Genomic DNA, 15,041 nt, shown 5'->3' with positions numbered 1-15,041 from the left:
TGTACCGGGCCTCACATAGATATACCCCATCATCTATAAATCTGTACCGGGCCTCACATAGATATACCCCATCATCTATAAATCTGTACCGGGCCTCACATAGATATACCCCCATCATCTATAAATCTGTACCGGGCCTCACATAGATATACCCCATCATCTATAAATCTGTACCGGGCCTCACATAGATATACCCCATCATCTATAAATCTGTACCGGGCCTCACACAGATATACCCCATCATCTATAAATCTGTACCGGGCCTCACATAGATATACCCCATCATCTATAAATCTGTACCGGGCCTCACACAGATATACCCCATCATCTATAAATCTGTACCGGGCCTCACATAGATATACCCCATCATCTATAAATCTGTACCGGGCCTCACATAGATATACCCCATCATCTATAAATCTGTACCGGGCCTCACATAGATATACCCCATCATCTATAAATCTGTCGAGGGCCTCACACAGATATACCCCCATCATCTATATATCTGTACCGGGCCTCACATAGATATACCCCATCATCTATAAATCTGTACCGGGCCTCACACAGATATACCCCATCATCTATAAATCTGTACCGGGCCTCACACAGATATACCCCATCATCTATAAATCTGTACCGGGCCTCACACAGATATACCCCATCATCTATAAATCTGTACCGGGCCTCACACAGATATACCCCATCATCTATAAATCTGTACCGGGCCTCACACAGATATACCCCATCATCTATAAATCTGTCTAGGGTCTCACACAGATATACCCCATCATCTATAAATCTGTACAGGGGCCCACATAGATATACCCCCATCATCTATAAATCTGTACTGGGCCTCACATAGATATACCCCATCATCTATAAATCTGTACCGGGCCTCACACAGATATACCCCATCATCTATAAATCTGTCTAGGGTCTCACACAGATATACCCCATCATCTATAAATCTGTCTAGGGTCTCACACAGATATACCCCATCATCAACAAGCATACTGGGTATTGCTATAGTAGTAAATGTCCCCGACTAAAATAAGTAACAATGCCCTTGATGACCTTGACCCAAAATACCCGAAACTTGAATTTGTCAGAGACATTATGGTTCTTTATCATTGTGTGAAGTTTGATAAACATCCCTCAAAGAATGAAGCAGCTAGAGTGCTGATTAACTTTGGGTGTTATGTACACTATGTAAAAGACAGTGGATTATATATACTACATACAAGACAGACGGGATTATATATACTACGTACAACACAGACGGGATTATATATACTACGTACAACACAGACGGGATTATGTATACTACGTACAACACAGACGGGATGATATATATACACATTTGTATACTACGTACAAGACAGACGGGATTATGTACACTACGTACAAGACAGACGGGATGATATATACTACGTACAAGACAGTCGGGATTATGTACACTACATACAAGACAGACGGGATTATATATACTACGTACAACACAGACGGGATTATATATACTACGTACAACACAGACGGGATTATATATACTACATACAAGACAGACGGGATTATATATATACATTTGTATACTACATACAAGACAGATGGGATTATATATACTACGTACAAGACAGACGGGATTATATAGATACATTTGTATACTACGTACAAGACAGACGAGATTACATATATACTACGTACAAGACAGACGGGATTATGTACACTACGTACAACACAGACGGAATATATATACTACGTACAAGACAAGACAGGATTATATATATACACATTTGTATACTACGTACAAGACAGACGGGATTATGTACACTACGTACAACACAGACGGGATTAAATATACTATGTACAAGACAGACGGGATTATGTACACTACGTACAAGACAGACGGGATTATATATACTACGTACAAGACAGACGGGATTATGTACACTACGTACAACACAGACGGGATTATATATACTACGTACAAGACAGACGGGATTATGTACACTACGTACAAGACAGACGGGATGATATATATACATTTGTATACTACGTACAAGACAGACGGGATTATGTACACTACGTACAAGACAGACGGGATTATATATACTACGTACAAGACAGACGGGATTATATATACTACGTACAAGACAGACGGGTTGATGTACACTACGCACAACACAGACGGGATTATGTACACTACATACAAGACAGACGGGATTATATATATACATTTGTATACTACGTACAAGACAGACGAGATTATGTACACTACGTACAAGACAGACGGGATGATATATATATATTTGTATACTACGTACAAGACAGACGGGATTATGTACACTACGTACAAGACAGACGGGATTATATATACTACGTACAAGACAGACGGGATTATATAGATACATTTGTATACTACGTACAAGACAGATGGGATTATGTATACTACATACAAGACAGACGGGATTATATATACTACGTACAAGACAGACGGGATTATATATACTACGTACAAGACCGACGGGATTATGTACACTACGTACAAGACAGAAAGGAGAGGAAACCTATATTTGCCCCCCCCCCCCCCCCCCCCCCAGTCTTTTTCAACAGGGAATCTGCATACCTCTCTCTTCACACTCCTGTGTGTCAGGGAAGCCCACAGACCAGAAGTGGGGCGGGGTCTCGGGTGGAACATAGTGGGCACGATGTTTGGAGCATGTCTGGACTCTCTGTCTCACCTCTTCATCACTCAAACCCATCGCAGAGTAGTACTTCAAAAACAGAAAACGGTTTGGTTTGTTTAACGTCCTATTAACAGCCGGGGTCATTTAAAGACGTGCCTGGTTTTGGAGCTACCCAGAGAAAAACAACCAACCTACGATTAGTACCAGGCAGAAAACAGCAAATATAAAAAAAATTTAATACTGCCTCCAACTTCAAAAGGATCCAACACTATAGTAACATTATTGTATCATTGCCCATTATTGTGACTCAATTCTTTTAGTCAGAGCGGAATATGAAACTGCCGCAAAGTAGAAGAATATTTGTGTTTTTGATAAAGATTATTTTCAGGTAAGAAAATGGATTATGAATACTGTAAATGTATCATTCTAGAGTTCAGTCTGATTTTAGCTCATAACAATTCAGTCTGATTTTAGCTCATAACAAAACTGAAACATGATTCACAATGACAAAACTTGTAAGAGAAATGATACACAGTCAAACCTTGTTATCTAAAACTCGGATAACTCAAAGTAAACATTTAGTTCTGACAATAAACTAAACTCATTCACCTCGATATCTTAAGTTTTTGCATGGCCAAACTGATTTTGAGATAACTAGGATTGTCTTCGTACAGAAACTACAATTAACACAATCATTATTTTGTGGAAAGTTTTCAATGTGAAAGTACTGAAATAAGATAACAGTTGAAACCTGATTTCTGATGTTGTAGTAAAATCATCAGCTTTTTATCTACAATGTCAAGTTCCCAGATATATATCAATAAAAACGAGAAAGACATAAATAATTCTTGAGAAGTATTTGTCAGTAATCCAATAGAACCAAAAAAACATAAGACTTACCTCATAGCATTCCTTACACTCGTAGCCGATCAGATTACGCCTCTCGTTTTGTTTTCTCACCACCCCCACAAAGGCATACTTAGCCACAGCCTTGTCTGGCAATCTGAAAAGTCAACAATGGCATTGTTTACAGTACCTGACCCAACATACTGTGAAAATAATTTTCCCTGCTTTGGGAATAAAATTCGTTTATATGAAAATTGTGTTACCCCAGTAATTGAAAATAAAATCAATTGAAAAAAAAATAGTAGTCCTTTAAAAAATTCATAACTGGAAAAAATACATCCCTCATTTTGTTTAAAAAAAATTGGGGAAACTTCATGCTTAATTACACAAAGGAATTTAACTCCTTATTAAACAACAGAATTTAGAGTTAAAAGAAGTACTAGTACTCTATTTACTTTCAACTGGAAGTTATCATAGACAGATGGACAAGTCATTACTACAGATTAATAGGCCCCTAATTATGAACAGACAAAGTCATTACTACAGATTAATAGGCCCCTTATTATGAACAGACAAAGTCATTACTACAGATTAATAGGCCCCTAATTATGAACAGACAAAGTCATTACTACAGACTAATAGGCCTCTAATTATGAACAGACAAAGTCATTACTACAGACTAATAGGCCTCTAATTATGAACAGACAAAGTCATTAATACAGACTAATAGGCCTCTAATTATGAACAGACAAAGTCATTACTACAGACTAATAGGCCTCTAATTATGAACAGACAAAGTCATTAATACAGACTAATAGGCCTCTAATTATGAACAGACAAAGTCATTACTACAGATTAATAGGCCCCTAATTATGAACAGACAAAGTCATTACTACAGATTAATAGGCCTCTAATTATGAACAGACAAAGTCATTACTACAGATTAATAGGCCCCTAATTATGAACAGACAAAGTCATTAATACAGATTAATAGGCCCCTAATTATGAACAGACAAAGTCATTAATACAGATTAATAGGCCCCTAATTATGAACAGACAAAGTCATTAATACAGATTAATAGGCCCCTAATTATGAACAGACAAAGTCATTACTACAGACTAATAGGCCCCTAATTATGAACAGACAAAGTCATTACTACAGATTAATAGGCCCCTTATTATGAACAGACAAAGTCATTACTACAGATTAATAGGCCCCTAATTATGAACAGACAAAGTCATTACTACAGACTAATAGGCCTCTAATTATGAACAGACAAAGTCATTACTACAGACTAATAGGCCTCTAATTATGAACAGACAAAGTCATTAATACAGACTAATAGGCCTCTAATTATGAACAGACAAAGTCATTACTACAGACTAATAGGCCCCTAATTATGAACAGACAAAGTCATTACTACAGACTAATAGGCCCCTAATTATGAACAGACAAAGTCATTACTACAGATTAATAGGCCCCTTATTATGAACAGACAAAGTCATTACTACAGATTAATAGGCCCCTAATTATGAACAGACAAAGTCATTACTACAGACTAATAGGCCTCTAATTATGAACAGACAAAGTCATTACTACAGACTAATAGGCCTCTAATTATGAACAGACAAAGTCATTAATACAGATTAATAGGCCTCTAATTATGAACAGACAAAGTCATTACTACAGATTAATAGGCCTCTAATTATGAACAGACAAAGTCATTACTACAGATTAATAGGCCCCTAATTATGAACAGACAAAGTCATTAATACAGATTAATAGGCCCCTAATTATGAACAGACAAAGTCATTACTACAGATTAATAGGCCCCTAATTATGAACAGACAAAGTCATTACTACAGATTAATAGGCCCCTAATTATGAACAGACAAAGTCATTACTACAGACTAATAGGCCCCTTATTATGAACAGACAAAGTCATTACTACAGACTAATAGGCCTCTAATTATGAACAGACAAAGTCATTACTACAGACTAATAGGCCTCTAATTATGAACAGACAAAGTCATTAATACAGACTAATAGGCCTCTAATTATGAACAGACAAAGTCATTACTACAGATTAATAGGCCCCTAATTATGAACAGACAAAGTCATTACTACAGATTAATAGGCCTCTAATTATGAACAGACAAAGTCATTAATACAGACTAATAGGCCTCTAATTATGAACAGACAAAGTCATTAATACAGACTAATAGGCCTCTAATTATGAACAGACAAAGTCATTACTACAGACTAATAGGCCCCTAATTATGAACAGACAAAGTCATTAATACAGATTAATAGGCCCCTAATTATGAACAGACAAAGTCATTACTACAGATTAATAGGCCTCTAATTATGAACAGACAAAGTCATTAATACAGATTAATAGGCCTCTAATTATGAACAGACAAAGTCATTAATACAGACTAATAGGCCTCTAATTATGAACAGACAAAGTCATTAATACAGATTAATAGGCCTCTAATTATGAACAGACAAAGTCATTACTACAGATTAATAGGCCTCTAATTATGAACAGACAAAGTCATTACTACAGATTAATAGGCCCCTAATTATGAACAGACAAAGTCATTACTACAGATTAATAGGCCTCTAATTATGAACAGACAAAGTCATTAATACAGATTAATAGGCCCCTAATTATGAACAGACAAAGTCATTAATACAGATTAATAGGCCTCTAATTATGAACAGACAAAGTCATTAATACAGACTAATAGGCCTCTAATTATGAACAGACAAAGTCATTAATACAGACTAATAGGCCTCTAATTATGAACAGACAAAGTCATTAATACAGATTAATAGGCCTCTAATTATGAACAGACAAAGTCATTAATACAGATTAATAGGCCCCTAATTATGAACAGACAAAGTCATTACTACAGATTAATAGGCCCCTAATTATGAACAGACAAAGTCATTACTACAGATTAATAGGCCTCTAATTATGAACAGACAAAGTCATTACTACAGACTAATAGGCCTCTAATTATGAACAGACAAAGTCATTACTACAGATTAATAGGCCTCTAATTATGAACAGACAAAGTCATTAATACAGACTAATAGGCCTCTAATTATGAACAGACAAAGTCATTAATACAGACTAATAGGCCTCTAATTATGAACAGACAAAGTCATTAATACAGACTAATAGGCCTCTAATTATGAACAGACAAAGTCATTAATACAGATTAATAGGCCTCTAATTATGAACAGACAAAGTCATTAATACAGACTAATAGGCCTCTAATTATGAACAGACAAAGTCATTAATACAGATTAATAGGCCCCTAATTATGAACAGACAAAGTCATTACTACAGATTAATAGGCCTCTAATTATGAACAGACAAAGTCATTACTACAGATTAATAGGCCCCTAATTATGAACAGACAAAGTCATTACTACAGATTAATAGGCCCCTAATTATGAACAGACAAAGTCATTAATACAGATTAATAGGCCTCTAATTATGAACAGACAAAGTCATTACTACAGATTAATAGGCCCCTAATTATGAACAGACAAAGTCATTACTACAGATTAATAGGCCTCTAATTATGAACAGACAAAGTCATTACTACAGATTAATAGGCCTCTAATTATGAACAGACAAAGTCATTACTACAGATTAATAGGCCCCTAATTATGAACAGACAAAGTCATTAATACAGACTAATAGGCCTCTAATTATGAACAGACAAAGTCATTACTACAGATTAATAGGCCTCTAATTATGAACAGACAAAGTCATTAATACAGATTAATAGGCCTCTAATTATGAACAGACAAAGTCATTAATACAGATTAATAGGCCTCTAATTATGAACAGACAAAGTCATTAATACAGATTAATAGGCCTCTAATTATGAACAGACAAAGTCATTACTACAGATTAATAGGCCCCTAATTATGAACAGACAAAGTCATTACTACAGATTAATAGGCCTCTAATTATGAACAGACAAAGTCATTAATACAGATTAATAGGCCTCTAATTATGAACAGACAAAGTCATTACTACAGATTAATAGGCCTCTAATTATGAACAGACAAAGTCATTAATACAGATTAATAGGCCCCTAATTATGAACAGACAAAGTCATTACTACAGACTAATAGGCCCCTAATTATGAACAGACAAAGTCATTAATACAGACTAATAGGCCTCTAATTATGAACAGACAAAGTCATTACTACAGATTAATAGGCCTCTAATTATGAACAGACAAAGTCATTAATACAGATTAATAGGCCTCTAATTATGAACAGACAAAGTCATTACTACAGACTAATAGGCCTCTAATTATGAACAGACAAAGTCATTACTACAGATTAATAGGCCTCTAATTATGAACAGACAAAGTCATTAATACAGATTAATAGGCCTCTAATTATGAACAGACAAAGTCATTAATACAGATTAATAGGCCTCTAATTATGAACAGACAAAGTCATTAATACAGATTAATAGGCCTCTAATTATGAACAGACAAAGTCATTACTACAGATTAATAGGCCTCTAATTATGAACAGACAAAGTCATTACTACAGATTAATAGGCCCCTAATTATGAACAGACAAAGTCATTACTACAGATTAATAGGCCTCTAATTATGAACAGACAAAGTCATTAATACAGATTAATAGGCCCCTAATTATGAACAGACAAAGTCATTAATACAGACTAATAGGCCTCTAATTATGAACAGACAAAGTCATTACTACAGACTAATAGGCCTCTAATTATGAACAGACAAAGTCATTACTACAGACTAATAGGCCTCTAATTATGAACAGACAAAGTCATTACTACAGATTAATAGGCCCCTAATTATGAACAGACAAAGTCATTACTACAGACTAATAGGCCCCTAATTATGAACAGACAAAGTCATTACTACAGATTAATAGGCCCCTAATTATGAACAGACAAAGTCATTACTACAGACTAATAGGCCTCTAATTATGAACAGACAAAGTCATTACTACAGATTAATAGGCCCCTAATTATGAACAGACAAAGTCATTACTACAGATTAATAGGCCTCTAATTATGAACAGACAAAGTCATTACTACAGATTAATAGGCCTCTAATTATGAACAGACAAAGTCATTACTACAGATTAATAGGCCTCTAATTATGAACAGACAAAGTCATTACTACAGATTAATAGGCCCCTAATTATGAACAGACAAAGTCATTACTACAGATTAATAGGCCTCTAATTATGAACAGACAAAGTCATTACTACAGACTAATAGGCCTCTAATTATGAACAGACAAAGTCATTAATACAGATTAATAGGCCCCTAATTATGAACAGACAAAGTCATTACTACAGATTAATAGGCCTCTAATTATGAACAGACAAAGTCATTAATACAGATTAATAGGCCTCTAATTATGAACAGACAAAGTCATTACTACAGATTAATAGGCCCCTTATTATGAACAGACAAAGTCATTAATACAGATTAATAGGCCTCTAATTATGAACAGACAAAGTCATTACTACAGATTAATAGGCCTCTAATTATGAACAGACAAAGTCATTAATACAGATTAATAGGCCTCTAATTATGAACAGACAAAGTCATTACTACAGATTAATAGGCCCCTTATTATGAACAGACAAAGTCATTACTACAGACTAATAGGCCCCTAATTATGAACAGACAAAGTCATTAATACAGACTAATAGGCCCCTAATTATGAACAGACAAAGTCATTACTACAGACTAATAGGCCTCTAATTATGAACAGACAAAGTCATTAATACAGACTAATAGGCCTCTAATTATGAACAGACAAAGTCATTAATACAGATTAATAGGCCTCTAATTATGAACAGACAAAGTCATTACTACAGATTAATAGGCCTCTAATTATGAACAGACAAAGTCATTACTACAGATTAATAGGCCTCTAATTATGAACAGACAAAGTCATTACTACAGACTAATAGGCCCCTAATTATGAACAGACAAAGTCATTAATACAGATTAATAGGCCTCTAATTATGAACAGACAAAGTCATTAATACAGACTAATAGGCCCCTAATTATGAACAGACAAAGTCATTACTACAGACTAATAGGCCCCTAATTATGAACAGACAAAGTCATTAATACAGATTAATAGGCCTCTAATTATGAACAGACAAAGTCATTACTACAGATTAATAGGCCTCTAATTATGAACAGACAAAGTCATTACTACAGATTAATAGGCCTCTAATTATGAACAGACAAAGTCATTAATACAGACTAATAGGCCCCTAATTATGAACAGACAAAGTCATTACTACAGACTAATAGGCCCCTAATTATGAACAGACAAAGTCATTAATACAGACTAATAGGCCTCTAATTATGAACAGACAAAGTCATTACTACAGATTAATAGGCCTCTAATTATGAACAGACAAAGTCATTAATACAGATTAATAGGCCTCTAATTATGAACAGACAAAGTCATTACTACAGACTAATAGGCCTCTAATTATGAACAGACAAAGTCATTACTACAGATTAATAGGCCTCTAATTATGAACAGACAAAGTCATTAATACAGATTAATAGGCCTCTAATTATGAACAGACAAAGTCATTAATACAGATTAATAGGCCTCTAATTATGAACAGACAAAGTCATTAATACAGATTAATAGGCCTCTAATTATGAACAGACAAAGTCATTACTACAGATTAATAGGCCTCTAATTATGAACAGACAAAGTCATTACTACAGATTAATAGGCCCCTAATTATGAACAGACAAAGTCATTAATACAGACTAATAGGCCTCTAATTATGAACAGACAAAGTCATTACTACAGACTAATAGGCCTCTAATTATGAACAGACAAAGTCATTACTACAGACTAATAGGCCTCTAATTATGAACAGACAAAGTCATTACTACAGATTAATAGGCCCCTAATTATGAACAGACAAAGTCATTACTACAGACTAATAGGCCCCTAATTATGAACAGACAAAGTCATTACTACAGATTAATAGGCCCCTAATTATGAACAGACAAAGTCATTACTACAGACTAATAGGCCTCTAATTATGAACAGACAAAGTCATTACTACAGACTAATAGGCCTCTAATTATGAACAGACAAAGTCATTAATACAGATTAATAGGCCCCTAATTATGAACAGACAAAGTCATTACTACAGATTAATAGGCCTCTAATTATGAACAGACAAAGTCATTACTACAGATTAATAGGCCCCTAATTATGAACAGACAAAGTCATTACTACAGATTAATAGGCCTCTAATTATGAACAGACAAAGTCATTACTACAGATTAATAGGCCTCTAATTATGAACAGACAAAGTCATTACTACAGATTAATAGGCCTCTAATTATGAACAGACAAAGTCATTACTACAGATTAATAGGCCCCTAATTATGAACAGACAAAGTCATTACTACAGATTAATAGGCCTCTAATTATGAACAGACAAAGTCATTACTACAGACTAATAGGCCTCTAATTATGAACAGACAAAGTCATTAATACAGATTAATAGGCCCCTAATTATGAACAGACAAAGTCATTACTACAGATTAATAGGCCTCTAATTATGAACAGACAAAGTCATTAATACAGATTAATAGGCCTCTAATTATGAACAGACAAAGTCATTACTACAGATTAATAGGCCCCTTATTATGAACAGACAAAGTCATTAATACAGATTAATAGGCCTCTAATTATGAACAGACAAAGTCATTACTACAGATTAATAGGCCTCTAATTATGAACAGACAAAGTCATTAATACAGATTAATAGGCCTCTAATTATGAACAGACAAAGTCATTACTACAGATTAATAGGCCCCTTATTATGAACAGACAAAGTCATTACTACAGACTAATAGGCCCCTAATTATGAACAGACAAAGTCATTAATACAGACTAATAGGCCCCTAATTATGAACAGACAAAGTCATTACTACAGACTAATAGGCCTCTAATTATGAACAGACAAAGTCATTAATACAGACTAATAGGCCTCTAATTATGAACAGACAAAGTCATTAATACAGATTAATAGGCCTCTAATTATGAACAGACAAAGTCATTACTACAGATTAATAGGCCTCTAATTATGAACAGACAAAGTCATTACTACAGATTAATAGGCCTCTAATTATGAACAGACAAAGTCATTACTACAGACTAATAGGCCCCTAATTATGAACAGACAAAGTCATTAATACAGATTAATAGGCCTCTAATTATGAACAGACAAAGTCATTAATACAGACTAATAGGCCCCTAATTATGAACAGACAAAGTCATTACTACAGACTAATAGGCCCCTAATTATGAACAGACAAAGTCATTAATACAGATTAATAGGCCTCTAATTATGAACAGACAAAGTCATTACTACAGATTAATAGGCCTCTAATTATGAACAGACAAAGTCATTACTACAGATTAATAGGCCTCTAATTATGAACAGACAAAGTCATTAATACAGACTAATAGGCCCCTAATTATGAACAGACAAAGTCATTACTACAGACTAATAGGCCCCTAATTATGAACAGACAAAGTCATTAATACAGATTAATAGGCCTCTAATTATGAACAGACAAAGTCATTACTACAGATTAATAGGCCTCTAATTATGAACAGACAAAGTCATTACTACAGATTAATAGGCCCCTAATTATGAACAGACAAAGTCATTACTACAGATTAATAGGCCTCTAATTATGAACAGACAAAGTCATTACTACAGACTAATAGGCCTCTAATTATGAACAGACAAAGTCATTAATACAGATTAATAGGCCCCTAATTATGAACAGACAAAGTCATTACTACAGATTAATAGGCCTCTAATTATGAACAGACAAAGTCATTACTACAGATTAATAGGCCCCTTATTATGAACAGACAAAGTCATTAATACAGATTAATAGGCCTCTAATTATGAACAGACAAAGTCATTACTACAGATTAATAGGCCTCTAATTATGAACAGACAAAGTCATTAATACAGATTAATAGGCCTCTAATTATGAACAGACAAAGTCATTACTACAGATTAATAGGCCCCTTATTATGAACAGACAAAGTCATTACTACAGACTAATAGGCCCCTAATTATGAACAGACAAAGTCATTAATACAGACTAATAGGCCCCTAATTATGAACAGACAAAGTCATTACTACAGACTAATAGGCCTCTAATTATGAACAGACAAAGTCATTAATACAGACTAATAGGCCTCTAATTATGAACAGACAAAGTCATTAATACAGATTAATAGGCCTCTAATTATGAACAGACAAAGTCATTACTACAGATTAATAGGCCTCTAATTATGAACAGACAAAGTCATTACTACAGATTAATAGGCCTCTAATTATGAACAGACAAAGTCATTACTACAGACTAATAGGCCCCTAATTATGAACAGACAAAGTCATTAATACAGATTAATAGGCCCCTAATTATGAACAGACAAAGTCATTAATACAGATTAATAGGCCTCTAATTATGAACAGACAAAGTCATTACTACAGACTAATAGGCCCCTAATTATGAACAGACAAAGTCATTAATACAGATTAATAGGCCTCTAATTATGAACAGACAAAGTCATTAATACAGACTAATAGGCCCCTAATTATGAACAGACAAAGTCATTACTACAGATTAATAGGCCCCTAATTATGAACAGACAAAGTCATTAATACAGACTAATAGGCCTCTAATTATGAACAGACAAAGTCATTACTACAGATTAATAGGCCTCTAATTATGAACAGACAAAGTCATTACTACAGATTAATAGGCCCCTAATTATGAACAGACAAAGTCATTAATACAGACTAATAGGCCTCTAATTATGAACAGACAAAGTCATTACTACAGATTAATAGGCCTCTAATTATGAACAGACAAAGTCATTACTACAGATTAATAGGCCCCTAATTATGAACAGACAAAGTCATTACTACAGATTAATAGGCCCCTTATTATGAACAGACAAAGTCATTACTACAGATTAATAGGCCCCTAATTATGAATGGTTATTTCCAATTCAACCCACATGGGTTACTTAAGTTTTGCCATACTTATCAAAACTATCATCCAATTCTTCCATGTTTTCCAGTTCCTCAGCTGGATTTCCATCTTCCTTCTCACAATCATCTACAATGTTAAATTATAGAATAAGACAACATCACCTATTTTACCAAATTTAACTGCACAAACAAATTCTCCATTTCAACCATGCATGTGGCAATTTCCCAAAATAGCCAGGAATAAAAAAAAAAGGAAGAGAAAAAGAAAAACCACTTACAGATGACAGCAATAGTTTAGGGATAGCTATATATATATATACATTGTACATCTACACATAAATTTGACAGTGTGATGTGAAAGTGATAAATGCCAGTATCATTTATATATTTAATAAGTTGACAGTGATAACTGACAGTATTACGCATAAGTTGACAGTGAACCATCATTGATATCCAACAGTGCTATAGCTTGTAGTTTGGACCAAAGTAAATGTCATCATTTTCTGAGCATCCTTTTTCCAGACAGCATGATTACCAAATACAGAAACAAGACATAGATGAATGCTCACCTTCCGAGTTGTAGCCAGTTGTCACAATGACACGTCTTTTCCTTGACCCAAACTTAACACTACGTGAACTACAGGGAATACCCTGTGAATCCTCGTCAATACTTGTTGAGGTGAGACGTTCTGGTCCATTGTCACCCTGTGAATCCTCGTCAATACATGTTGAGGTGAGACGTTCTGGTCCATTGTCACCCTGTGCCAAATCATCAATGTGAAAATCCTTTAACGTGGCCACACTACAATCTAATGAGGGAGCATGGACCTCGTCGCTGTCAAACTCAATACAACACCTATCCTTTATTCCCACATCCCCCTGTTTATGGAATGACAACTTTTTTCTTGATGGGATTTCATGACTTTCCAAGATAAGTTCTGACTCCTCATCACACAGTACTGACAAGTGTACATTTGGATCCATACTTCCATTTCTACTCAAAGTGTACTCACTATCATCTGATGACGAAGTCCTGTTACATCTGGGCAGTTTCTCCAGTCTTACTGAATCAGGTGCCATGGTTTCATCCAGGTCAACAGCATTTGACTTTTGACCTTGTAGAATGGATAGCTCTTTACCAGGTGACCTTTGAACATATTGTATAGATGGCCTGTTACCAGATAACCTTTGACCCCGTTGTATGGTTGATCCCTTTCTAGGAGACTTTTGACCCCTAATCACTGATGAGTCCTTGCCAGTTGACTTTGCACTTTTCAAAGGACTCTCATTTGACGGATGACGGTTTCTGGATTTTTTGGTAGGAATCACAGGCTTTTTGAATGGTGGAGTATTTTCCTTTACATTTTCCTCCACAGATTCCTCAATGACATCTCCAC

The 15,041-nt window shown here is 34.7% G+C and overlaps 1 protein-coding gene across 1 annotated transcript; it reads right to left on the bottom strand.

Annotated features, from left to right (window-relative positions):
- Nucleotides 1-2,603: 2,603 nt before the first annotated feature.
- Nucleotides 2,604-14,941, bottom strand: LOC117319414 (DNA endonuclease RBBP8-like). The gene is made up of 4 exons (XM_033874225.1): nt 14,214-14,941; nt 13,696-13,771; nt 3,585-3,687; nt 2,604-2,771 (listed from the first exon to the last, which is right to left on the bottom strand). Exons 1-4 carry the CDS (start codon nt 14,722-14,724, stop codon nt 2,604-2,606), a joined length of 858 nt encoding a protein of 285 aa, XP_033730116.1. The 5' UTR covers nt 14,725-14,941.
- Nucleotides 14,942-15,041: the final 100 nt, after the last annotated feature.

This window comes from Pecten maximus, unplaced genomic scaffold (genome assembly GCF_902652985.1).
Source record: "Pecten maximus unplaced genomic scaffold, xPecMax1.1, whole genome shotgun sequence".
NCBI lineage: Eukaryota > Metazoa > Mollusca > Bivalvia > Pectinida > Pectinidae > Pecten > Pecten maximus.
Note: the sequence above shows the minus strand (reverse complement) of the source record. Positions and strands in the feature narration are given on the sequence as shown.

Excerpts from the sequence above, each read along its gene's own strand:
- LOC117319414 (XM_033874225.1), bottom strand. The coding sequence starts at position 14,724 with ATGGCACCTGATTCAGTAAGACTGGAGAAACTGCCCAGATGTAACAGG. Across the intron at positions 3,688-13,695 it reads TTGGATGATAGTTTTGATAA|ATTGCCAGACAAGGCTGTGG; the intron begins GTATGGCAAAAC and ends TTGACTTTTCAG. Across the intron at positions 2,772-3,584 it reads AGTGTAAGGAATGCTATGAG|TACTACTCTGCGATGGGTTT; the intron begins GTAAGTCTTATG and ends CTGTTTTTGAAG.